A 25,271-nucleotide genomic window follows, 5' to 3' on the forward strand; every position below is an offset into this window, starting at 1 on the left:
TTTCTTCGCGTGTTGGTCTGGCCTCTGGTTCCTGTGGATGCAGGAGCTTATCTGCCGGCTGATTCCGGCGGCTTCTTGTTCTTCTTCTTACTGCTTCCTGGCTGCCCGAATTCTATTTTCTTCAGGCGGGAGTAGTCCACTGGCGGCGTCTGTGTCCGGATGTACTTGACTGCTTCCTCAGTCATGTATTTCCAGTCCTCGTCCGTGAAGATTGGGTGCTTGTTTATGAGCTCCAGATCTCCACGCCTGACTATTTCCCTCCCGTGCAGCGTCTGGTTCAAGGGTTCGCACCCCCAGTGGAAAGGATAAGGTTTGTGAGGAAGGGTAAGGATGATCATGATGGGGGTAGCAGGAGCGTACTGATTGTGGGTTCGCTGGCGTCCGCTCTCTGCCGCTGTTATTTATCCCTCGCGGGTCCAGGTGCGATTGCGTGCGCCGAAGGCGCGCGTCGAATCTGGTGGTGGGGGGAAGGGTCCGCTGAGGTAAGTGGGGAGGCAACATCTCTTTGGCGGCCGTGGCGGAATGATCTCGTGTCCATTTGCACCGTTGCTCCTTCATAGAGCTTAGTATTGGTCCCCAGGCCTTACTGAGTTGCTAACCTGTGTCCCTGTTGACGTTTTCTGTTGCCCGGATTTCTATGGCCGCTTTGAAGATACATCCCCAGTAGTTATTTATGGAGGCAAGTACTTTTGTCTCGTCATAATTTGCTATGTGTGCAGTGTTTATGCAATGTTCTGCTAGGGCAGATCCGGTTGGTTGGCCTAGGAGGGTGCTGCGTTGGTGTTCTTTGCATCGATCTTCCACCGTAAGAACTGTTTGGCCGATATAGCATTTGCCACAGCCGCACGGATTTTTTTTAAATGCCCTTTTTCTTGAGGCCGACACCGTCTTTCACGGTTCCTAGTAAGGCGCGCGTCTTAGCCGCTGGCCAGAAGACTGTGTCGATCTTGTATTGCCTTAGTAGTTTCCCTATTTAGGGCGACACGTTGCCTGCATAAGGTAGAAACGTCACGTCGTTTTCTCTTCTTTGTTCATCTTGGTCGCTACTGCCCTTCTGTTGTCGTAAGGCCCTTTGGACTTGGCGATTGCCGTATCCATTCTTGCAGAACGAAGTCTCCAGGTGTTTGAGTTCTTTTTATAGGATCTGCTCGTCCGAGATCGTATGTGCTCTGTGTACTAAGGTGTTAAGCACTCTGTTTAGCTGAGCCGTATGTTGGCAGCTGGAAGGATGCAGGTACAGGTCAGTGTATGTGGCCTTGCGGTACACACTGTGACCTAGTGAGTCATTGGACCTGCGCTACACCGAGACATCAAGTTACGGTACTTGTCCATCTTTCCCGATTTCCATAGTGAACTGTATGTTATTATGTATGGAATTTAGATGTTTTAGAAATGTTTGTAAATGATACTTTCCATGTGGCCAGATTACAAATATGTCGTCCACTTATCGAAAGAAACATACAGGCTTCAGTTCGGCTGTTTTCAGGGCTACTTCTTCTAAACTCTCCATGAATAAGTTCGCTACCACCGGAGAGACAGGGCTCCCCATGGCCACTCCGTCGATCTACTCGTAGTACTGGCCGTTGAAGACAAAAGTAGGTCGATGTTAACACATGTCTGAAAAGTTGTGCCAGTTCTCTCCCAGACTTCTCACTGATTAAGTTGATAGAGTCTTCCAGGGAGACTCGTGTAAATAGTGATACGACTTCAAAGCTGGCCATAACGTCGGATTATTGTGAAGCTAGCGCCTCTAGGAGGTCAATGAAGTCCGTCGAATTCCGGATGTGGTGCACATATTCGCCTACGAAGAGTCGTAGCAGGCCCGCCAGATGCTGTACCAGGGGGTACGGCGGTGCCCCTATGTTGCTATCGATCGCATCCCATCTTCGTGCGTCTTTGGAAAGCCATATATCCTTAGTGCTCCCGTCGATGAAGCCTTATCATCGGGCGCCCCATTTTTCAGCAAGTTGGAGGTGCTTTTTTTGTATCTTCTTCATTGGGTCTTTTAATTTTCCGATATAATGGATCGTCTAGTAATTGCAACATCTCCTGTTCACAGTCGCGTCTCAAGAATGGCAGTAGCGTTCCCACTGTCGGCGGTGAGAACGACTATCTCTGTATTTTCTCTGTGGTTGCGTAGTGCTGTTCTTTCCGCTCTGGAGACATTGCTTCTGGCCGGTGTTGCTCTCGAAAGAATCCGTCACGTTTCCTTCTGTATTTTTCAACCTTTTCGTCTCGTAGCCCTCGGATTACTTGTTCTACTGAAGATATTATTTCAGTGAACTGAAGAGTTACAGGTGTTGGCGCAAAGTTTGAGGAATGTCTATAGCTATGTCGTCAAGTGGTTTTCCCGTGAGATTGATCACGGTGCGTCGTGTGGTCTCTGTTTCTTCTTGTAGTTCCCCAGGTAGTGGTACACACTTAATGAAAATCCATGGAGAAGCAGATAACTACCACCAACATCTACCGCAGCCTTCGCTTCTTCCACCAGCCGACATGCGGCGCGCCGTCGGCGCACGGAATCGTACCTGGACCCGCGACGGATAATTACTAACGGTAGAGAGCGGACTGACGATGACGGAACGGTTACTCGCCGAAATATCCTGGTCATTCTGCGATCGTATCCGGATGTACACCCGAAAACCTTTCAAAGAGGAATAATGATGAACATAATTACAATCCCAGAAGAAAAAATGACATTCATTAACCTACATTAAGGTTGTCTGTAGCATGAACAGAGTCCACAAACCTGCAACCAGAAGCTTTGATCACTTACGCATTGATATACAACGCCTGACAGAATGAAAAGTAAAATCTGAAACTAAACCGGAAACGTTTATCTATGACAACTTCTCTTATTTCGCATAAAACTGTAATTGTATTGTGTAAATGGTAACGGGGAGGAATTACTGACTAAGCGTCTTTGTCTTTAATTAAGAAGGTAATAAATTATGAGCGTGAAGACATATACAGAGTGTCCAATTTATCTTGACCACCCAAAATAACTGTTTGTCCAAATACAAATTACAAAATATTTCAAGCAAATGTTCTTTAGCCATCAGGGAGACATCCATCAGCATGATTGCCTTCGTTGTAGCTTGAACAGCGGTATGACTTTTTTAAATGGCACCCTGTATTTTTTATTCGGTAATTCATTTCCTCTCCTAAAGACCTATTCAAAAATTTATCACAGTGTACCATTCACTGAAACACAACGTTATTAATTACATAACCCAACACTGACGTTGACGCTCCCAGTGCTTAGTGCAGGTTCAAATAGCTCCAAGCACTATGGGTCTTAACACCTGAGGTCATCAGTCCCCTAGACTTAGAACTACTTAAACCTAACTAACCTAAGGACATCCCACACATCCATGCCAGAGGCAGGATTCGAACCTGCGACCGTAGCGGTCGCCGGTTCCAGACTGAAGCGCCTAGAACCGCCTCGGCCACAGTGGCCGACCTTAGTGCAAGTACTCGGGGTAATGAAACACATCCACGTGCTGACGTTGACAGAGTTGTGTGAGTAGAATATACACCAACGAAGAGAAAGTAGAAATGCTACTCATTTACGGGGAATGTAAGTTAGCAGAACAGTAACTGCAATACTCTTTTCTTACTTACGGGTACATTTAGTACAGTAGTTTAGTCCTTTTGAATACTGTTATGTAGAGTAGGCATACAGTAAAGGTTGTCCTTACAAATTGCATAGACATAACGTTTCTTTTATTGTTGTTGTTTTTGTTGAAGGTATGCGAAATGCTACGCAGGTAGCGGAACTGTGCAGAGAGCGATATCCTGACAAGAGCCCACCTTCCCGATGGATGTTTTCTCGTCTTGTTGAGACGCTTCAGGAAACGGGATGTTTCAACTCACGACAACGCTATCGTCGTAGCACTTGCACAGACGAAGCTGCCGAAATTACTGTTCTCGCTTCCATTGCTATGAATCCACATGTGAGCACACGACAGCTTGAACACGAGACTGGCATTCCTAAAACCAGTGTACATCGTATTCTTACACGTCACCGTTCCATCCTTACCATGTACTCATACAACAAGAATTGCATGGGAATGATTTCCAGAATCGTGTACAGTTCTGTCAGTGGGCACAGCAGCAAATCCTCGCCAACCCAAACTACTTCTCCCATGTTCTATTTACCGATGAATGTTCCTTCTCAAGCAAAGGACAGGTAAATACAAGGAACATGCATTATTGGTCCAACGAGAACCCACGATGGCTTAGACAGGTGGAACATCAGTGTCAGCGTAGAGTTAACTTCTGGTTGGGATGTTTGGTGCTACAATTATTGGCCCTTATTTCATCAATGGTAGTCTAAACGGCACAGCGTATGCCAACTTCCTCAGACGAATTCTTCCTCCTCTTCTGGATGAAGTGCCGCTAAGAACCAGAATGCTTATGTAGTATCAACGCGATGGATGTCCAGCACATAATGCCTTGCGTGCACGTCGTGTTCTGAACCGAAGGTATCCTGCCAGAGGAATTGGTCCAGGAGGAACAGTTAGTTGGCCTGCTAGGTCTCCTTATTTAAATTCTCTTGCCTTTTTTCTTTGGGGATGCATTGTCACGTCGATTAAATATTTGGGCGTAACACTGCAGAGCGATATGAAGTGGCAGTTGTGGGGAAGGCGGATAGTCGTCTTCGGTTCATTGGTAGAATTTTGGGAATATGTGGTTCATATGTAAAGGAGACCGCTTATAAAACACTATTACAACCTATTCTTGAGTACTGTTCGAACGTTTGGGATCCCTATCAGGTCGGATTGAGGGAGGACATAGAAGCAATTCAGAGGCGGGCTGCTAGATTTGTTACTGGCAGGTTTGATCATCACGCGAGTGTTACCTAAATGCTTCAGGAACTCGGATGGGAGTCTCTAGAGGAAAGGAGGCGTTCTTTTCGTGAATCGCTACTGAGGAAATTTAGAGAACCAGCATTTGAGGCTGACTGCAGTATAATTTTACTGCCGCCAGTTTACATTTCGCGGAAAGACCACAAAGATAAGAGAGATTAGGGCTCGTACAGAGGCATATAGGCAGTCATTTTTCCCTCGTTCTGTTTGTGAGTGGAACTGGGAGAGAAGATGCTGGTTGTGGTACGAGGTACCCTCCGCCACGCACCGTATGGTGATGTAGATGTAGATGAAAGACGTTGCCTATCGCGATATTCCAACAACTCCAGAGGACACGCTGGAACGTATCGTGCTTGCTTGCAATTCTCTTCAGCAGCAACACTGGAAGCAGGAAATAATGCTTTCATTCAACGAGTGTACCAGTGTATCGGTGTCCAGGGTCACCACTTTGAGTACCTATGTATGTTCTACTCCTGGGCGATAGTACGGGAGTCAAAGTCAATTTTGTGTTATTACTTGGTCCCCATTTCTTTTCTGACAACTCCAGCAAGTGGACGAGATTGTGATCCTGGGCTCAAAGTCAATATTGTGTTATGTAATTGTGTTTCAGTGAGGAGAGGAAATGAATTACCAAATAAAAAAACAGGGTGCCATTTAAAAAAGTCACACCGCTGTAGATATCTTTGTAAAAACAAAGCTACAACGAAGGTAATCATGCTGATTGATGTCCCCCTGACACCTAAGAACATTTACTTGAACCATTTTGTAATTTGCATCTGGAAAACGGTTATTTAGGGTGGTCAAGATAAATGGGACACCCTGTATCCAAAAAAATTGATGTTAATATAAAATGATTCAAAAATGGTTCAAATGGCTCTGAGCACTATGGGACTTAACATCTGAGGCCATCAGTCCCCTAGAACTTAGAACCATCTAAACCTAACTAACCTGAGGACGTCACACACATCCATGCCCAAGGCAGGATTCGAACCTGCGCCGTAGCGGTCGCGCGGTTCCAGACTGAAGTGCCTAGAACCGCTCGGGCACAGCGGCCGGCTAAAATGATTCGTTCCACATAATTACGGTTTATCGTGCAAATGATACACGGAACGTGACAATAACTAACTACCTAGATAATTAACCACTGTGTATCACTAGGCATGGTATAGACTTATATACTTTGAAAACCTCAAAACGAAATTCGAAAGTAAAATGAAGCAGATGATCAACTTAGACATACATTCCTATTTTAATGCGTTTGGTTATTCATTAAAAACTGAAGAGTTACTGGCGACAAATACTCCGGAAAAAGAAGCAGTTAGGCTACTGTTGACGTGATGGGTCTATATGTAACAAAGGTTATGCTATCATTACTAAAAAACATATTACTTAAATACATGTTAAAGCAAAATATTCATTTTACGCGGTCTAAGCGTTTAAGACCATTCGTTAATTACATTTACAGTGTTGTACACTGCTGGAACATATCAAAAAAAATATATATTTTTCTTACCCTGTAAATTGCTATTATTGATCACACACTGACTGACGCATCATACGTAAGATTTCAAAATCAGAAGACATGTGAACTACAGTGAAACAAATGTACTGACAATCTAATAAAACAAGAACTCTATTCTGCATGGAGGTATACCTCTATGCAGTTGTATTTCTCTGACATTTCAATAACCGTTCACTTTGTTGACATCCACAAGAAACGCCAGCATGCCTTGCTTCTTTCCTCACTGCACGCATTTATGTGTATGCGTGAGTATACATACAATTTTTATATTCAGAAAAATTTGAGAGTGTGAAATTAATAGCATCCGCTGTATAACAGTTGTGCTTAACAATTTTGTAGAACTACAGCCACTGCCAGTAATAATAAGACGCATAACTTATCTGACGAAAGAAAGAAGTGTATGCAATATAGTACAATTTGGAACAATAACGAAAGAATGTGTAAGCTTTCACAACTCTCCATTTCATTTCACGTGTTTGTGTAAGTGGCAGTTTTCATGCTTTTCCAATTTTTCGGACAAATGTACAAGACTCCTTAGAGACATATTAGCTGACGAATTAACTTCCGGGCTGAAAATAAGATTTCTTACGCTGTACCCATACAGTAACTTGTGCTAACTGTACCCTTGGTTATTAAATGTTCGCTTGTAGTCATGCTTATTTGATTTCGTCACTCTCTCAATCAAAGAACCTGTTCTTGGAAGCCCTGGTTCCTTTGGGGCTAACTTCTCCTAGTAATTTACTTTTCTGTTCCCAGAATGAGATTTTTTTCTCTACAGCGGAGGGTGCGCAGATATGAAACTTCCTGGCAGATTAAAGCTGTGTGCCGGACCGAGGCTCGAACTCGGGACATTTGCCATTCGTGGGCAAGTGCTATACCGGTTGAGCTACCAAAGCACGACTCACGACCCGTCCTCAAAGCTTTATTTTTCTGTTAGCATACAAATGCAACATCATTCATGTTTACACTGCACACGAAAGCCGTTTTCCGCACAGTAAATAACCAACTACAAACACAGTTGAGTGACTGTAGCAAGATACAAGATGACTTGGACAGGATTTGCGATTGGTGTAAAGAGTGACAGCTAACTCTAAATATAGATAAATGTAAATTAATGCAGATGAATAGGAAAAAGAATCCTGTAATGTTTGAATACTCCATTAGTAGTGTAGTGCTTGACACAGTCACGTCGATTAAATATTTGGGCGTAACATTGCAGAGCGATATGAAGTGGGACTTCATATGAAGTGGAACTTAGAACTAATCAAACAGTTGTGGGGAAGGCAGATAGTCCTCTTCGGTTCATTGGTAGAATTTTGGGAAGATGTGGTTCATCGGTAAAGGAGACCGCTTATAAAACACTAATACGACCTATTCTTGAGTACTGCTCGAGCATTTGGGATCCCTATCAGGTCGGATTGAGGGAGGACATAGAAGCAATTCAGAGGCGGGCTGGTAGGTTTGATCATCACGCGAGTGTTACGGAAGTGCTTCAGGAATTCGGGTGGGAGTCTCTAGAGGAAAGGAGGCGTTCTTTTCGTGAATTGCTACTGAGGAAATTTAGAGAACCAGCATCTGAGGCTGACTGCAGTACAATTTTACTGCAGCCAACTTACATTTCGCGGAAGGACCATAAAGGTAAGATAAGAGAGATTAAGGCTCGTACAGAGGCATACGGGCAGTCATTTTTCCCTCGTTCTGTTTGGGAGTGGAACAGGGTTCAAATGGTTCCAATGGCTCTGAGCACTATGGGACTCAACATCTGTGGTCATCAGTCCCGTAGAACTTAGAACTAATCAAACCCAACTAACCTAAGGACATCACACACATCCATGCCCGAGTCAGGATTCGAGGAGGAGGAGGAGGAAATTAGTGTTTAACGTCCCGTCGACAAAGAGGTCATTAGAGACGGAGCGCAAGCTTGGGTGAGGGAAGGCTGGGGAAGGAAATCGGCCGTGCCCTTTCAAAGGAACCATCCCGGCATTTGCCTGAAGCGATTTACGGAAATCACGGAAAATCTAAATCAGGATGGCCGGAGACGGGATTGAACCGTCGTCCTCCCGAATGCGAGTCCAGTGTGCTAACCACTGCGCCACCTCGCTCGGTCAGGATTCGAACCTGCGTCCGTAGCGGTCGCGCGGTTCCAGACTGAAGCGCCCAGAACCGCTCGGCCACACCGGCCGGCGTGGAACAGGGAGAGACGATGCTAGTTGTGGTACGAGGTACCCTCCGTCACGCACCGTATGGTGGATTGCGGAGTATATATGTAGATGTAGAGTGCCGTTTGCGGAAATGAGTAAGTAGCAATGTCTACCAACATGGTCACTTGACTAGAATACAAGTGAGGCATGAGATCCATAAGGGCCTAAAGAAAGCACAATGCTGTCGATCCCACAACTAAATGAATTTCAGAAAAAGCACTGGTACAGCTTTTCGTGAATTTTGGTGTACAGAGTGGACCTACAGCACATATAAACTCGACTCACCATAAGATGAATAGATTACAGAAGCATGAATAAATGCTACAATGTCACAATCGTCGGTGATGTACTGCAGTTCCTTACGGTTCTCACAAGGGAAATCACCCCCCTCGCCCAGATTTAGTGGTAAGAGGGCCCCGTGGACAGTCGGACAAAAACTGAACACAGATCAACTATGAAAACAGGAAGAAGGTGTACTGAACTGTGAAAAACAACCAAAATAGAGACAGCGAACGGTCCAAGCTCAAGAAGCACGAAATCGAAAACAACTTAATAGTAATTGTGTGGTTAAGCGGTGACACTGTTGGACTGAAAAACCGGACGAGCTCGTGTTCAAAACTGCTTAGTGCCTTTTCTTCTTTTTTACAAAATTATGAACTGTCCATCCGATCATTGACGTGTCTGTTCGTTGTATTCAAATTATGCCTGTCTCGAGGTGTAACGATCGTTTGCAACAGCGGGGCGCAACGAAGAGAGCTATAATGAAATCTGATTGTGCACAATTACTCTATTAGCAGCCGAAAACAGTGGCTTTGGAGAATGGGAGCCGCAAACATTTGATGCCAAGACGACAAGTCAACTGATTCCTCCACCGGAAAACATGTTTCGTGTGTCATACACGGCATTAGTGACAGTATGTGTGTCATATGATAGGAATCTCTTATCGACGCACCTAATTTGTACGGCTGGTGAATGAGACATGCCTCCTTGCCCGATTTAGATGTTCGTATGAATGTGAACACTCGTTAAAAAATAGTTTGTCAAATAAGCTGCAACAAATAATGGAAGCAACTGTTTCATAATCACACAGTTTTCCCGGTGCTGTATCAAAACATACGTTTTTACCGTTTTGGAGTTGCGTTCGTTTCGGAAATTTTTACTCTTGGCTTTCGTTGTTGTTAACATTGTTCACACCAGTTTAACCACTGTTTTCATTTATGTGAGATGTCTATGTGGTATCTTGTCTGCTCTACATTCATCACATTTACTTGCGAACTAACGTATTCTTCGCCACGTGCTCATATTCTGTAACCAATTTATAGTATAAAAGTTGCCAAGACTACAGAAAGAGAAACATTTCTATGACTGGACGGACTACTTTTTAAGTGCCAAAAGGTGGTTGTTGTTGTTGTTGTTGTGGTCTTCAGTCCTGAGACTGGTTTGATGCAGCTCTCCATGCTACTCTATCCTGTGCAAGCTTCTTCATCTCCCAGTACCCACTGCAACCTACATCCTTCTGGATCTGCTTAGTGTATTGATCTCTTGGTCTCCCTCTACGATTTTTACCCTCCACGCTGCCCTCCAATGCTAAATTTGTGATCCCTTGATGCCTCAAAACATGTCCTACCAACCGATCCCTTCTTCTAGTCAAGTTGTGCCACAAACTTCTCTTCTCCCCAATCCTATTCAATACCTCCTCATTAGTTACGTGATCTACCCACCTTATCTTCAGCATTCTTCTGTAACACCACATTTCGAAACCTTCTATTCTCTTCTTGTCCAAACTGGTTATCGTCCATGTTTCACTTCCATACATGGCTACACTACATAAAAATACTTTCAGAAACGACTTCCTGACACTTAAATCTATACTCGATGTTAACAAATTTCTCTTCTTCACAAACGCTTTCCTTGCCATTGCCAGTCTACATTTTATATCCTCTCTACTTCGACCATCATCAGTTATTTTGCTCCCTAAAGAGCAAAACTCCTTTACTACTTTAAGTGTCTCATTTCCTAATCTAATCCCCTCAGCATCACCCGATTTAATTTGACTACATTCCATTATCCTCGTTTTGCTTTTGTTGATGTTCATCTTATATCCTCCTTTCAAGACACTGTCCATTCCGTTCAACTGCTCTTCCAAGTCCTTTGCTGTCTCTGACAGAATTACAATGTCATCGGCGAACCTCAAAGTTTTTATTTCTTCTCCATGAATTTTAATACCTACTCCGAATTTTTCTTTTGTTTCCTTTACTGCTTGCTCAATATACAGATTGAATAACATCGGGGAGAGGCTACAACCCTGTCTCACTCCTTTCCGAACCACTGCTTCCCTTTCATGCCCCTCGACTGCCAAAAGGTACTAGAACAAATAAAATGTCTATAAAACGCCACACTGTACAACATACTTGCGATAAGACAATCGCAATTCCTGAAATCCTCACCCATGGGCTCTGGCATGCCGAGCAACACCGCAGTTCTGGGTCCATGGATAAACCACAAAAAGCCGAAAACATTACGCCACACAGAAACAGACCTGGCCTGCGAGCAGATCGGTGAGACAAGATCCGACGGGCAGGGCCCGCACATGAGCGGGCTTCAGGTCGGCATGCCCGATCCGTTAGAGATACCCGCAGAAATGGCCTGTGGTTCTGGCCCTGGAAGTCCACTCGTGTGGCCATCTTTTCACGTGTCACAGACACCGTGGTGATGAAATGAGACTCTGGTGATCAATCCATGCATACTCTGAGAATCAATACTAATGAGGATAGATAGCAACTTACCGTAAAGATGATTCCTGAGCTGTACACAGGCACGTAGAAAACACTATCACACTCTCACATCTAAACTTTTGGCCATAGCCTTTGTCAGAAAACGAGAGCACAGACTCATTCACACACTTACTTAGACAACTCATGCACACATGATGGCCGCCCCAACTGCTGTGTCAACAGTCTCTCAGAATCAGATCCAAACAAATGGCTTCTCACGCCTCCCTGCCTCTCGTCGACAGCAGCCAGGCTAGCGACAAGAAGTGGTGCAGCACTGGCTGCAAGCTGAGGGGAGTTGTAGGAAGGGGAGAAGCAGTAAGAATGAGGCAGCAGGCAGTGCACAAACTCAGCTGTGCCCGGCCAGCGACGATGCATGACAAACGATTTAATCTACTGAGATAAAAACAAGATTTTTCCAGTGTTTTTTCCAAATTTCCTTGATTTCCCTGACATGTTTGAAATTTCCTGATATTCCCTGATTCCAGAACTTGTGGCAATCCTGACAGTGTTGCTTTGAATGCTTTCAGACAAAGTCAAATGGGCCCAGAAGGATCTACCTTCTCAACTACTGTGGCCGTCAGACTGCAAAGTGTCACCTGCATCCATCGAGTGTGGCTTAGCTGGAAAATACTGATTTCTGTCAATTATAACCATGGAAGGAACGGAGTGCAGAACGAAAGACGTTGCTTACCTGGAAGATGGCTGCCGACATGGTAGAGCTTGTGCGTGTACTGTCCTTTCCCACCGGGTCCATCATCGTACGGTTCATTGACTAGAATTTCCACACCGCTGCCAGCTCCTTTGCTCTCTTCACGACTTTTTTTCTACAGAAAGACATTGAAATATATTAGTCATGATGTAATATGAAAATTTTGTTTACATCAAAAGAAAAGATAGGTGTGTGTGTGTGTGTGTGTGTGTGTGTGTGTGTGTGTGTGTGTGTGTGTGTGTAAGAGAGAGGTGGTTGGGGGAGGGGGGGAGGGACAGGGGGAGATGAAACGTGGGAGTGTGTTGACAGTAAAAGCAACAATAGTAAAAAAAGGCACGTCTAATATTATGACACTTCAGGGCACGACAAATGACTCCAAATTGGAAAAATCGTTACCGGTTTAAAAAAATTTAACTGCACCGTCTATTTTTTCAGAACAACTATAATCAAACGTAACATGGAGGACCATTTAGAAATTAGCAACGAATTGGCAGAGCCATCTACCGGCACAACCTCTTGCGTTTCACCAGGATGATACATGCGTCCAACGCAATGAGTCACGTAACTCCCACTTGACTTCGCTACAGTCAAGCATCTGGCATGTATAAACATACTGCAAAACGACTGTGTGTTGTGTATCTGGAGTGTAGAAGCACATTCAAAATGCGAATGAAGTCTTTTCCGCAGCTTATTGTGTAGCTACAAATCGTAGCAACAATCAAAAATACAATCTGTTAACTTAGTAATAATGTTACAGCCAGGAAAAACAATCTTGAAAGTATATATTTTTTGAAACTTGAGAAGCAGAACAGATATACATGATAGGCACACGCAAAACATAGAAGGGAGGATAAGACCAAAAACCGTTTATAAGAAGAAGTAGCTGCTTAACTCCAAGAATATAAAAATCGTGTCTACGTATTAAAATGAGTAACAGAAACGGACTACAATCGGCAAAAGCAGCAGGAAGTTCATGCCATACTCATCGATTAAGTTTCTGTAGAACTGAAAACACTTCAGGCTACAATTCATTTCTAGTGTTAAAGGGTTTTCAATGCTACGATTACCATTGTGCTACTCAGGTTTATTATCATATATTAGGCCTAACATTGGCAGAAGTGGGTATTCGTTTAATTACATTTCCCTATACATATTGGGAAAACCACTAACCCGTTTAGTGACCGAGATATATGGAAGTAACAGCATTAAATACACTCCTGGAAATTGAAATAAGAACACCGTGAATTCATTGTCCCAGGAAGGGGAAACTTTATTGACACATTCCTGGGGTCAGATACATCACATGATCACACTGACAGAACCACAGGCACATAGACACAGGCAACAGAGCATGCACAATGTCGGCACTAGTACAGTGTATATCCACCTTTCGCAGCAATGCAGGCTGCTATTCTCCCATGGAGACGATCGTAGAGATGCTGGATGTAGTCCTGTGGAACGGCTTGCCATGCCATTTCCACCTGGCGCCTCAGTTGGACCAGCGTTCGTGCTGGACGTGCAGACCGCGTGAGACGACGCTTCATCCAGTCCCAAACATGCTCAATGGGGGACAGATCCGGAGATCTTGCTGGCCAGGGTAGTTGACTTACACCTTCTAGAGCACGTTGGGTGGCACGGGATACATGCGGACGTGCATTGTCCTGTTGGAACAGCAAGTTCCCTTGCCGGTCTAGGAATGGTAGAACGATGGGTTCGATGACGGTTTGGATGTACCGTGCACTATTCAGTGTCCCCTCGACGATCACCAGTGGTGTACGGCCAGTGTAGGAGATCGCTCCCCGCACCATGATGCCGGGTGTTGGCCCTGTGTGCCTCGGTCGTATGCAGTCCTGATTGTGGCGCTCACCTGCACGGTGCCAAACACGCATACGACCATCATTGGCACCAAGGCAGAAGCGACTCTCATCGCTGAAGACGACACGTCTCCATTCGTCCCTCCATTCACGCCTGTCGCGACACCACTGGAGGCGGGCTGCACGATGTTGGGGCGTGAGCGGAAGACGGCCTAACGGTGTGCGGGACCGTAGCCCAGCTTCATGGAGACGGTTGCGAATGTTCCTCGCCGATACCCCAGGAGCAACAGTGTCCCTAATTTGCTGGGAAGTGGCGGTGCGGTCCCCTACGGCACTGCGTAGGATCCTACGGTCTTGGCGTGCATCCGTGCGTCGCTGCGGTCCGGTCCCAGGTCGACGGGCACGTGCACCTTCCGCCGACCACTGGCGACAACATCGATGTACTGTGGAGACCTCACGCCCCACGTGTTGAGCAATTCGGCGGTACGTCCACCCGGCCTCCCGCATGCCCACTATACGCCCTCGCTCAAAGTCTGTCAACTGCACATACGGTTCACGTCCACGCTGTCGCGGCATGCTACCAGTGTTAAAGACTGCGATGGAGCTCCGTATGCCACGGCAAACTGGCTGACACTGACGGCGGCGGTGCACAAATGCTGCGCAGCTAGCGCCATTCGACGGCCAACACCGCGGTTCCTGGTGTGTCCGCTGTGCCGTGCGTGTGATCATTGCTTGTACAGCCCTCTCGCAGTGTCCGGAGCAAGTATGGTGGGTCTGACACACCGGTGTCAATGTGTTCTTTTTTCCATTTCCAGGAGTGTATATCAGTTTTTCAGTTGATATTCACGCCATTCTTCTGTTACTACTAGGTCTACAACTTTGCTTCCGCCGTTTTCTCTCGAAGTTCGGCGCTTTATTGTGAAAAACTTACAAAACAATTATGATTAATAATACTGTCCACCGCTGGCCACTGCATTCTCCCATCTTTCGGATAGCATACGAATCCCGTGGGGGTCCATGAATCGATCCAATTTTGCACTTGTTCATATGATGGGAAGTGCTGGTCAGCCAGACTGTATGCCACTGATCGAAAAAGGTGGTACTCAGAGTAACGTATGGAGAGCACGACGGGAGGATTAGGACTTCTCATTTCAACTTTTCCATCTATATTTTGACGGGCTTTGCGACATGGGTCGAGCACTGACCTGCAGCAAAATTACCTTTACGTGTCTATCGCTGTATTGTGGCCGTTTGTGTTTCAGTGCTGGGCTCGAACGCATCAATTGCTTTCGATAATGATGTCCTGTGACTGTCTTCGTCTGTTTTAGTAGCTACGAAAACGTTCTGTCTTCCACCGCCATGCCAGTCTTCGACATCAAAATCACCGTTCTTAAGGCGTTGAAAATATCCTCTGCACGTTCTTCCACTAATAGTTCCCTCACCATTGGTCTTACCCACCATTTTTTCTAGAATTTAGTATCCGACGCTGACTGTGAATGTGCTTACAAACGCACTCGACATCCATACCACAGTTAAACCATCACCGATGGGACAACAAAATTCTGTTCTATGGTCTGCACAACACGAAAAGCAGTTTGTGTTAGGTTAGATAACCTTCGACGAAACTAAGTATGGTTAGGCAATGTTGTCACCACACTCAATGAGCACATGACCACTGCAATGCAGGATATTTCGGCCTCACCGCCAAGCACTGATAGGCCGGCCGCTGTGACCGAGCGGTTCTAGGCGCTTCAGTCCAGAATCGCGCTGCTGCTACGGCCGCAGGTTCGAAACCAGCTTCGGGCATGGATGTGTGTGATGTCCTTAGTTTGGTTATGTTTAAGTAGTTCTAAGTCTAGGGCACTGATGACCTCAGATGTTAAGTCCCATAGTGCTTAGAGCCATTTGAACCAAGTACTGATAAGTACGCTGCCATTTAAAATTCTCTAATCAATCGCTTAAGTCTCAATTTGATGCCAAGCGATTAGAAAAGTTACTTCTTTATAGTTGCTGCGTCGCCTACGGACCCCAGCAAGCAATGCAGTCAATGAAGATATTCTACGAAACATCTGGCTGTCGCACCTACCGCCTAACGCACAGATGGTATGCGCCAGCGAGCTCGACGCCCATACAAGATGTATCTGCCTGCTTGTGTTACAGCCGTATGCCCACACTCAGACAGTGCCCTCGCTACATTACAAGCACAAGACTTCTGAGCTTATCGCACAAGTCGCCTCTGCTCAAGCGTACCAGTGCAGCCCCCAGTCACAGCGCCACCACTCACTGAGGACAAGCCAGCAGCGTTCACCTTCAGCTGCAAAGGTATGCTGATACCACAGACGGTTTGGTACCGAAGCTCGAAATTACTATCCCCCGTGTGAGATGGAAAATATGACCAGAAGTCAGTAATGACGGCAGTGGCTTCTCGGATGGCAGCCATCGACTGCCCCACTGAACAAAGATTTTAGTGGACACATGTGCCGACGTATCGGAGTATCTACCATCTCAACCACGTCGCCAGCAATTATTACTGTGGACTCTCTGCTGTCAATGATTCAACAGTTAAGATACCTGGTCGCGTGACACACTCACTGTACTTAAGCCTCCGTCATGAGTTTATGTGGCAATTCATGGTGTTTGACTTAGTATTCACAGCCTTGGAACAGACTTCTTTTTTATCATTTTACAGTATTCTAGCGGATCTTCGCCAACGCTGCTTCTCCATAGAACTACTAACTTAGCGTCGTTTACGCTGTGCAGACAACAGTGCCATAAACATGGTCACTGGTGATTCTCCACATTTAGAAATTCTTGAACAGTTTCCAGTGATAAATCAGAAGCTATCCATACTAATGGCTGAACAACACTCAGGAATGCATTATATTCTTACCACGCCAGTACCACCAACTCACCGTCGATCTCGTCAACTACCACCCGAGAAACTGAATGTAGCGAAGAATAAATTTTCTTTTATGTTCACCATAGGGATCTGTCGTCCACCGAACAGTAGTTGGGCATTGCCTCTGTACATATTTCCAAATGAAATACAACAACCTTTTGTTTTACATTCCTTTTTCGATACCCTAATGAAATACTTTCCGAAGAGGCAATTCACTGAAAGTTTCGTAATTCCAATTCTATATAATAAGTGATTTCGTGTAATACATTAAATTTCATAAAATTTATTATTTCATTTGTTTACTTTTATGTCATGTTCGTCCAATATATGCTAGCATTATTTTGCATTCACTAATTAAGCCATAATTAAGAAAAATTAGGTTGGCACTGTTCTTTTTCGCTGTTTTGTATAATGTAATGTATATCTTAAGTAAAAATCTTTTATATTTTATACGCCAGTTTGGGCTATGCATCAATACGAAAGGTTTTGTGGATAGTTATCATGAATAACTTTGCACCTTTAATTGTTATTTTTATAAATTTGTACTACAGTTTTGTTAACTTCACTGTTAAGAACATATAAATAGGGGGAGCAGAAGGCTCAGAAAAGCTCGCTTGGAGACAGTTAACAGACGAGACCACTGTGTCGTACGTCAGTGTATTATAATACAGTTGTATACAGTTTTGTGACTCTGTAGCCCGTTATGCGGAGTGGGCTCCCACCAAGAAGTTGTGCAGTTTGTCATTAATAAATCACTATTAAACGACATGGTACCTGGATTATTTCATGGAATTCACGTAACTAGATCCAGTTTCCAGGTGAAATGGACCTGGATGACGACGTAAGCAGCAGCGGCAGGAAGCAGATAACTCCGAGTTACACCGAACTAAGATACGTATAAGCAATGAACTAAATTTTATATATCACTGCAGAACTAATTACTAAAGTGTAATGTTTGGAAACTGTTCTAGCATAAACATATGTTTTTATCTCAAAGTTATCATTGAGTGGTGGAGGCCAGAGTGATCAAGAACAAAGACAACCCCACAATCACACGTTCTTGATGTCATTGGAACACAAGTATAACAACAAACTTTTCAAATGCTCTGTTTAATCAAGCAATCTTTCAATGATTATTTTTGTTGTATTTCAGCCACAATTCCAGTCTCCCCTCTCCAAAAAATTTCGTTATACAAAGAAGACCTGATGGGCCCATGCGGTAATTACCAGCAAGTTAACGTTAGAACAATTCCCGAGTGATATTCTATTCAGCATGTTTAAGATTTCTCATTCTATGTTCACAATAAACATCTCTTTTCCACAACAGACTTGGTATGAGCTTAATACCAACTGCTCTGGGAAGCGTACCTAAGACCGCAGTCTGTACTGCATTTGGCCCATTAGAGTTCACTGGGATGCCTTTTGAATTGTGCGACGCAGCACAAACATTCCAGTATTTTACAGCCGAAGTCATACGTCACCCCCACTTCTACTACATCAATACTGACGATTTTTTTGGTAATTTACAGCTCCAAAACAGAATATCTGGAGCATGTATGACAAATCTTCACTTACCTCCGTTCACACGGTTTACTCATCAATTCATCGAGATTGTTTTTGGAGCATCAGAAGTTTAATTCCTGAGTCATACCGTTAACGCCCAAGGAATGTGGACACCGCAGGAGAGGATAGAAGCCATAAACAACTTCCTATAGCCCGTAACAATCTGAGAATTGCCAAGATTTCTTGGTCTGGCTAACTCTTATCGCCGTTTCGTCTGCTATCACGCACTGCTTACCGCTACACTGAATGATTTCTTACGACGTTCACCGAAACAAAGTGACAAATTACAGTGGACTAACGAAGGAGAAACTACCTTTAATAACGTGAAGACATCTATCACTGAGACTGCGCTTTTAGCACATTCTGTTCTGCAAGCACCTCTCTCTTTGGTGGTTAAAATTCCTGCAACTGCAATAGGTGCTGCACATCAACAACAAACCAACAACGGCACCCCGTTGGTCAAGCTACTTCTGTTGCAACAAAGCTGGTCAACATACAACCGTGAGTTATATGTAGTGTAAGCTATCGTAAAGAAATTCCTCAATATGCTTGAAGGCTGCCAGTTTATGCTGCTCTCACTGATCACAAGCCGCTAAGTTATGTTTTTCGTCAGAGACTAAACAAAGCATTGCCACTTCAACTACAGCACTTGGAATAATAGTGTCTTATTGTCCACACTCGGTACACTAGAAGACACCCTATCCCATGTAGGTAAGTCTACCAAGGAGCACTTGCTTCGGCACAACTCAACAGTGAGTTGCAAGACTGACTTTTACATCCAACTGGTTTACCACTTCGTCACATCCATACAACTCATTCGAACAATATTAAATTGTGATGTTTCTATTAACAGGCGCACCCATTTGCAAAAATGAACTTTCCTCAACAGGCAATCCCGTTGCTGCATGATTTGTCCCAACTTAGGGTCCAGAGTACGACAAGGGTGATTACGTGAATTTTGTGTGGCTGAATATGGACAGAGACTGCAAAGCTTTTGTGCACCAGTGTGTAGCCTGTCAACGTAATATGATCACCCATCCCATCATGACACGCCTTGGTACTTTTGTTCCACCGAACCAGTCATTCGAACTTTTACAAATAGACATATTTGACCATTACCGTTATCTGAAGGATACAAATACTGTCCAAATGCCACTGACCACTTCACCCATTCGCCGAATCAGGTGCGACCACATTCTTTTGCTGATGGATAGCTAGTTTCGGAGTTCCATTCAATATCACCACCAATGAAGGCAGGCAGTTTGAGTTATGTCTATTCAAATCACTCGCCGTTTCGTTAGGTATGAAGCGTATTCAAACTGCAGCTTATCACAAAGCAGCAAATGGCTTAATTGAGCATTTGAACAGCCAATTAAAGGTAGCTATGTGATACTGTGATTCACAATGTTGGACAAACTCTCTCAGTTGTCTTACGGGGTCTCTGCACTTCTGTCAAAGACGGTCTTAATATCACAGCAGAACAATTGCTTTACCATCAACAAATTCGACTGCCCAGTGAATTTTTCGGCAACAGGCCTAACTACCTTATTGAGGCATCATACTTCGTTCAATAATTTCGTTCGCACCTTCGCAGCCCTTTCATTTTCGTTGACCTCTAGAAATTTAACCAAGTTCCTGTCAGACCTGTGTAAGCCTCTGCAGCCACCATATGACGGACTATATACCGTTATTAGTCGAGACAAGCACACACCTTAAGGTCGGTTTTAATGGACCTCAACTATGATTTCCATTGATCGCCTAAAATCTTTGCGCCCCTTCTATGCTGGCACCTGCAAACTGGAAAGCCACAGCGGACGCCGGGAAAAACGACTGATAATGCTACGAGAGACTTGTCAGAAGCGGCTACCCCTCCGTCTGGACGCCAAGTCTGTTTCCAAAGAAAATAACGTTGGAATTTGGGGGAGGGGAGGGGGTGATAAAATGTGATAAAGGTATGATTACATTGTGCGCTGCAGTGTTATCGCTGACTCGTGTTTATTCTCTGATCTATATGTATTTCTTTGCTTTAAATGTTCTCGTTTTTCTGGGTTTCAAGATATTCGCACTTTCGCTTGTGTATGTGCATTAAATGTTGTACATAAAATATTCATTCTAAACCGCAATAAACTGAACATTAACACAGTCTGTGTCGCGTGCTCACTCAAAGACCACAGAACGCTGTCCGTCAGTGGATGAAGTTGTTGGTAAAAGCTTCCTGACTGGAGCGGCTGTCAATTCGGCAAAGCTATCCCTCAATGAAGGACCAGAATTACAGTTTTACCACCACCAATGAAGGTAAGCAGTTGGAGTTATGTCTATTCAAATCACTCGCCCTTTCGTTAGGCATGAAGCTTATTTAAACTGCAGCTTATCACCCAGCAGTTTTCTGCAGTTCTGATTAATCTTTAATCTCCTCCGTACTTAGGGCGCTAAGGCTTCGTGGGCAGGGGAAGAGAACTGGTGGCGGTCAATTGGTAATCATCAGACTGTGCATCAACATTCTGCGTCGACACACTAACATTTTCACAGTATATCATAGCGTGGCTTCTTGTAATTCTATTGTTGTTGTCGTTATTGCTGTTGATGATGATACCCTCAGAAATTTCGGCGGTTCCTTTGGTGTTGTTTGAGAGGAAAACGGTAACTGCTGACAGAGGTTTTCAACCTCTCTCCCATCGGATCCGTGGCCATCTACATCAGCCAATACAAGCACTCGCGGCAGTAACCCAAAAACGACGCACTTTGACGAGAGAAGGAGACATACCTCACTTTACCATATCTCACGGTGACCCATCAAAACGGGCCATAAGGTTCGGGTTCGAATGGGGATGCATGTTACACTACTGGCCATTAAAATTGCTACACCAAGAAGAAATGCAGATGATAAACGGGTATTCATTGGACAAATATATTATACTAGAACTGACGTGTGATTACATTGCTACACCAAGAAGAAATGCAGATGATAAACGGGTATTCATTGGACAAATATATTATACTAGAACTGACGTGTGATTACATTTTCACGCAATTTGGGTGCATAGATCCTGAGAAATCAGTACCCAGAACAACCACCTCTGACCGTAATAGAGGCCTTGATACGCCTGGGCATTGAGTCAAACAGAGCTTGGATGGCGTGTACAGGTACAGCTGCCCATGCAGCTTAAACACGATACCACAGTTCATCAAGAGTAGTGACTGGCGTATTGTGACGAGCCAGTTGCTCGGCCACCATTTACCAGACGTTTTCAATTGGTGAGAGATCTGGAGAATGTGCTGGCCAGGGCAGCAGTCGAACATTTTCTGTATCCAGAAAGCCCCATGCAGGACCTGCAACATGCGGTCGTGCACTATCCTGTTGAAATGTAGGGTTTCGCAGGGATCGAATGAAAGGTAGAGCCACGGGTCGTAACACATCTGAAATGTAACGTCCACTGTTCAAAGTTCCGTCAGTGCGAACAAGAGGTAACCGAGACGTGTAACCAATGGCACGCCATACCATCACGCTGGGTGATACGCCAGTATGGCGATGACGAATACACGCTTCCAATGTGCGTTCACCGCGATGTCGCCAAACACGGATGCGACCATTGTGATGCTGTAAACAGAACCTGAATTCATCCGAAGAAAAATGACGTTTTGACATTCGTGCACCCAGGTTCGTCGTTGAGTACACCATCTCAGGCGCTGCTGTCTGTGATGCAGCGTCACGAGTAACCGCAGCCATGGTCTCCGAGCTGATAGTCCATGCTGCTGCAAACGTCGTCGAACTGTACTTGCAGATAGTTTTTGTCTTGCAAACGTACCCATCTGTTGACTCAGGGATCGAGACTTGGCTGCACGATCCGTTACAGCCATGCGGATAAGATGCCTGTCATCTCGACTGCTACTGATACGAGACCGTTGGGATCCCGCACGGCGTTCCGTATTACCCTCCTGAACCCACCGATTCCATATTCTGCTAACAGTCATTGGGTCTCGACCAACGCGAGCAACAATGTCGCGATACGATCGCAATCGCGATAGGCTACAATCCGACCTTTATCAGAGTCGGAAACGTGATGGTACGCATTTCTCCTCCTTACACGAGGCATCACAACAACGTTTCACCAGGCAACGCCGGTCAACTGCTGTTTGTGTATGAGAAATCGATTGGAAACTTTCCTCATGTCAGCACGTTGTAGGTGTCTCCACCAGCGCCAACATTGTGTGAATGCTCTGAAAAGCTAATCATTTGCATATCACAGCATCTTCTTCCTGTCAAATTTCGCGTCTGTAGCACTTCATCTTCGTGGTGTAGCAATTTTAATGGCCAGTAGTGTATTTACCTTTGCCCGACTGACTCCTGAACAGCCAAGACGTACACATTCGTTCTGTTTCTTCTTCTTAATTCGACGTTTAGGCCTAGTTGACTATGAGCTAGTTCTGCAGTTCTCTTCCCTGTATTCCAGTCAATGGCTGCCTATATCTGTTCATTTTTCGCTTGTGTCATCTAGCAACATTCCTTAATTGATTACAGGGGCAAAATACTGATCGTCGTCGTCAGCCATCACTGTGATGGTATTATTTTACTTATTGATTCGCTCATTTTTACATGGTACTGATATAGTGACAGCAGTTAATTAAGTTATCAGTAAATTAACTACTATTCTCCGATAACTTTCAGCACAACTGCCTTCTGCAGTTGCAGTCTGTTTTGGGACAACTCCGGTGTCCGATATCACCACAGAGATTATGTGTACTGACTTATGTTTCCACATGACTTTTACCTCATCTGCCAGTTTCCTGTAACTGGCCATCTTCTCAATGCTGTTGGCTTGCAAATTATGAATGTTCACTACAGCGATACTGATAAGGCGTGCTCAGCTTTATCAATCTCTGTTATGCCAGGTCTATTAAAATTTTTTCATCGGTTATTGTGCTGAGGTTCCAATATCAACAGCGCAAGGATCGTAATTGTAGCATGGAGGATGTTGACAACTTCTGATGGATTGTTTTGACCTCATCATGCTGTCTCAAATATTCCGTGGGCGCCAAGGTCTCTTCCATGTTCATGTGTGATAGTCTCTTTTTGATCCCAACACTTTCTACAGCTATCATCTATGCCTTGCTCATTCAAGATATACTTCAAGCGCAATAACCTGTTCTCGTACCTTCATCAGAAATCCCTCAATTTCTGCATCCAAACATCCGTGCGTCAACTAGCTAATCGATGCTTGCGAACTGACATTACCCTGGCTGAGATAATTCGAGTATTTCCCTTGGAGTTCAAAGCCGCCTTAGTATCTTCCGACTTACAAACGACACCTTTGACTTTGAACGCCAAGAACCGCACGAAACCATGCTTACAATGACACTCGATCTGTGTCATTTTCAAGCAAATCGTTGCATTCTACAGCAAATGACATTTTAATAGAAAGAAACGAGATAACAAGATATTAGGACTATAGTAGGGAAATTATACGTATTTCAATGACGTCAGTGTATTGAAATGAAATTATCGTATGTCATTGTTGGCTGGGAGACCTCATTCGGGGGACATCCTGTGACAGCAACCACTGAGTTTCACAAGCAAAAAGTTGACAGACTGATTCAAGACGATCGTCGTATCACTGAGAGAGAAGTTGCAAGCACAATCGACATTTCACAAGAACGTGTGGGTCACATTATTGCTTTGCTTGGCCATCGGAAGATCTGTGCACGATGAGTACTCCGGATGCTGACTCCTGAAATGAAAGCGCACAGACTTGATATTTGCCAGGAACTCCTCTCACATTACGAGAATGAAGGTGACGCCTTTCTCCATTCAATTGTGGCAGGAGACGAAACGTGGTTATAGCGTTACGACCGAGACGAAACGTCAGTCTATGGAATATCGACACAAAGACTCGCCCCAGAAAAATAAATTCAAGACGCAGCCCTCAACCCGAAAAATCATGACCACAGTGTTCTGGGACGCAAATGGAGTTATCCATGTTGATTTCCTTGATCGTGGAACAACAATAAATTCAGAGCGTTACATCACGACGCTGCGAACTCTGAAACGACGGCTAACAAGGGTCCGAAAGGAAAAGGCAAATGTTTTCCTGCAGCATGACAATGCCAAACCACACACTTTACGTGCCACCACAGCAGAACCTCAGAGACTGAATCTCACCACCGTACGACATCCTCCATACAGTCGAGATTTAGCACCGTCTGACCTCCATCTGTTCCCGGTAATGAAAGACGATCTGCGGGGATATCATTATGCTTCTGATGAAGACGTTGAGAGAAGTGTAAGACTGTGGTTGCGCACACGGAGTGTCGACTTCTTCCGTGACGGCTTCAGAAAACTTGTTCACCGTTGGCAGAAATGTACCCAATTGGATGGTGATTATGTGGAAAAATTAATATTGGTAATTGAACATCACATACTAATGATTATTTCTGAGTTTGATTTATTAAAATATTCCCATCCAAACCCAATTAACGAAAGTGGAGACATTACTTTTCATTCAACCCCCGCATATTACTCAAATATCGACGCTCCAGGGAGCACAGCTTTCAGAATTGAGAGCAAATAAAAATATCTTCGTTTACAGGAGGTTATTCTACTATACAGAGTAGATTAGTAAAATATAAAAGCCTGAAAGTTACTACTGTAGTTTAGAAACTAATTGAAACATGTCGATGGGGCACGTTTATGCAGTTCCGTTGGGAAACGTTAACGTATCATTTTGCATTGCCATTCTAAATTACATCCGAGTCCAGAAAACTTTTAGACAACAGCAACTGGAAACGCAATCTAAAAATGTCAGGGCGCAGCACAGTAAATAACAGAATTCTGTGAGTGCAACGACGGATAAGGGCATGAAACTGCTAAAAACAAGAACAAGGAAAAAATGTGGATCGGCCTACTTTACTCCCTTAGATGTA

The 25,271-nt window shown here is 44.4% G+C and overlaps 1 protein-coding gene across 1 annotated transcript in view; it reads right to left on the reverse strand.

Moving 5' to 3' along the window:
• Window positions 1-25,271, reverse strand: part of LOC126260921 (protein retinal degeneration B) — a 598,186-nt gene that overhangs the window by 243,040 nt on the left and 329,875 nt on the right. Inside the window, exon 4 of the mRNA XM_049958405.1 lies at window positions 12,060-12,192. Coding sequence (XP_049814362.1) covers window positions 12,060-12,192 — 133 coding nt within the window. The remainder of the gene's footprint in view (window positions 1-12,059; window positions 12,193-25,271) is intronic.

This window comes from Schistocerca nitens, chromosome 1 (assembly GCF_023898315.1).
Source record: "Schistocerca nitens isolate TAMUIC-IGC-003100 chromosome 1, iqSchNite1.1, whole genome shotgun sequence".
In the NCBI taxonomy this organism is placed as follows: domain Eukaryota; kingdom Metazoa; phylum Arthropoda; class Insecta; order Orthoptera; family Acrididae; genus Schistocerca; species Schistocerca nitens.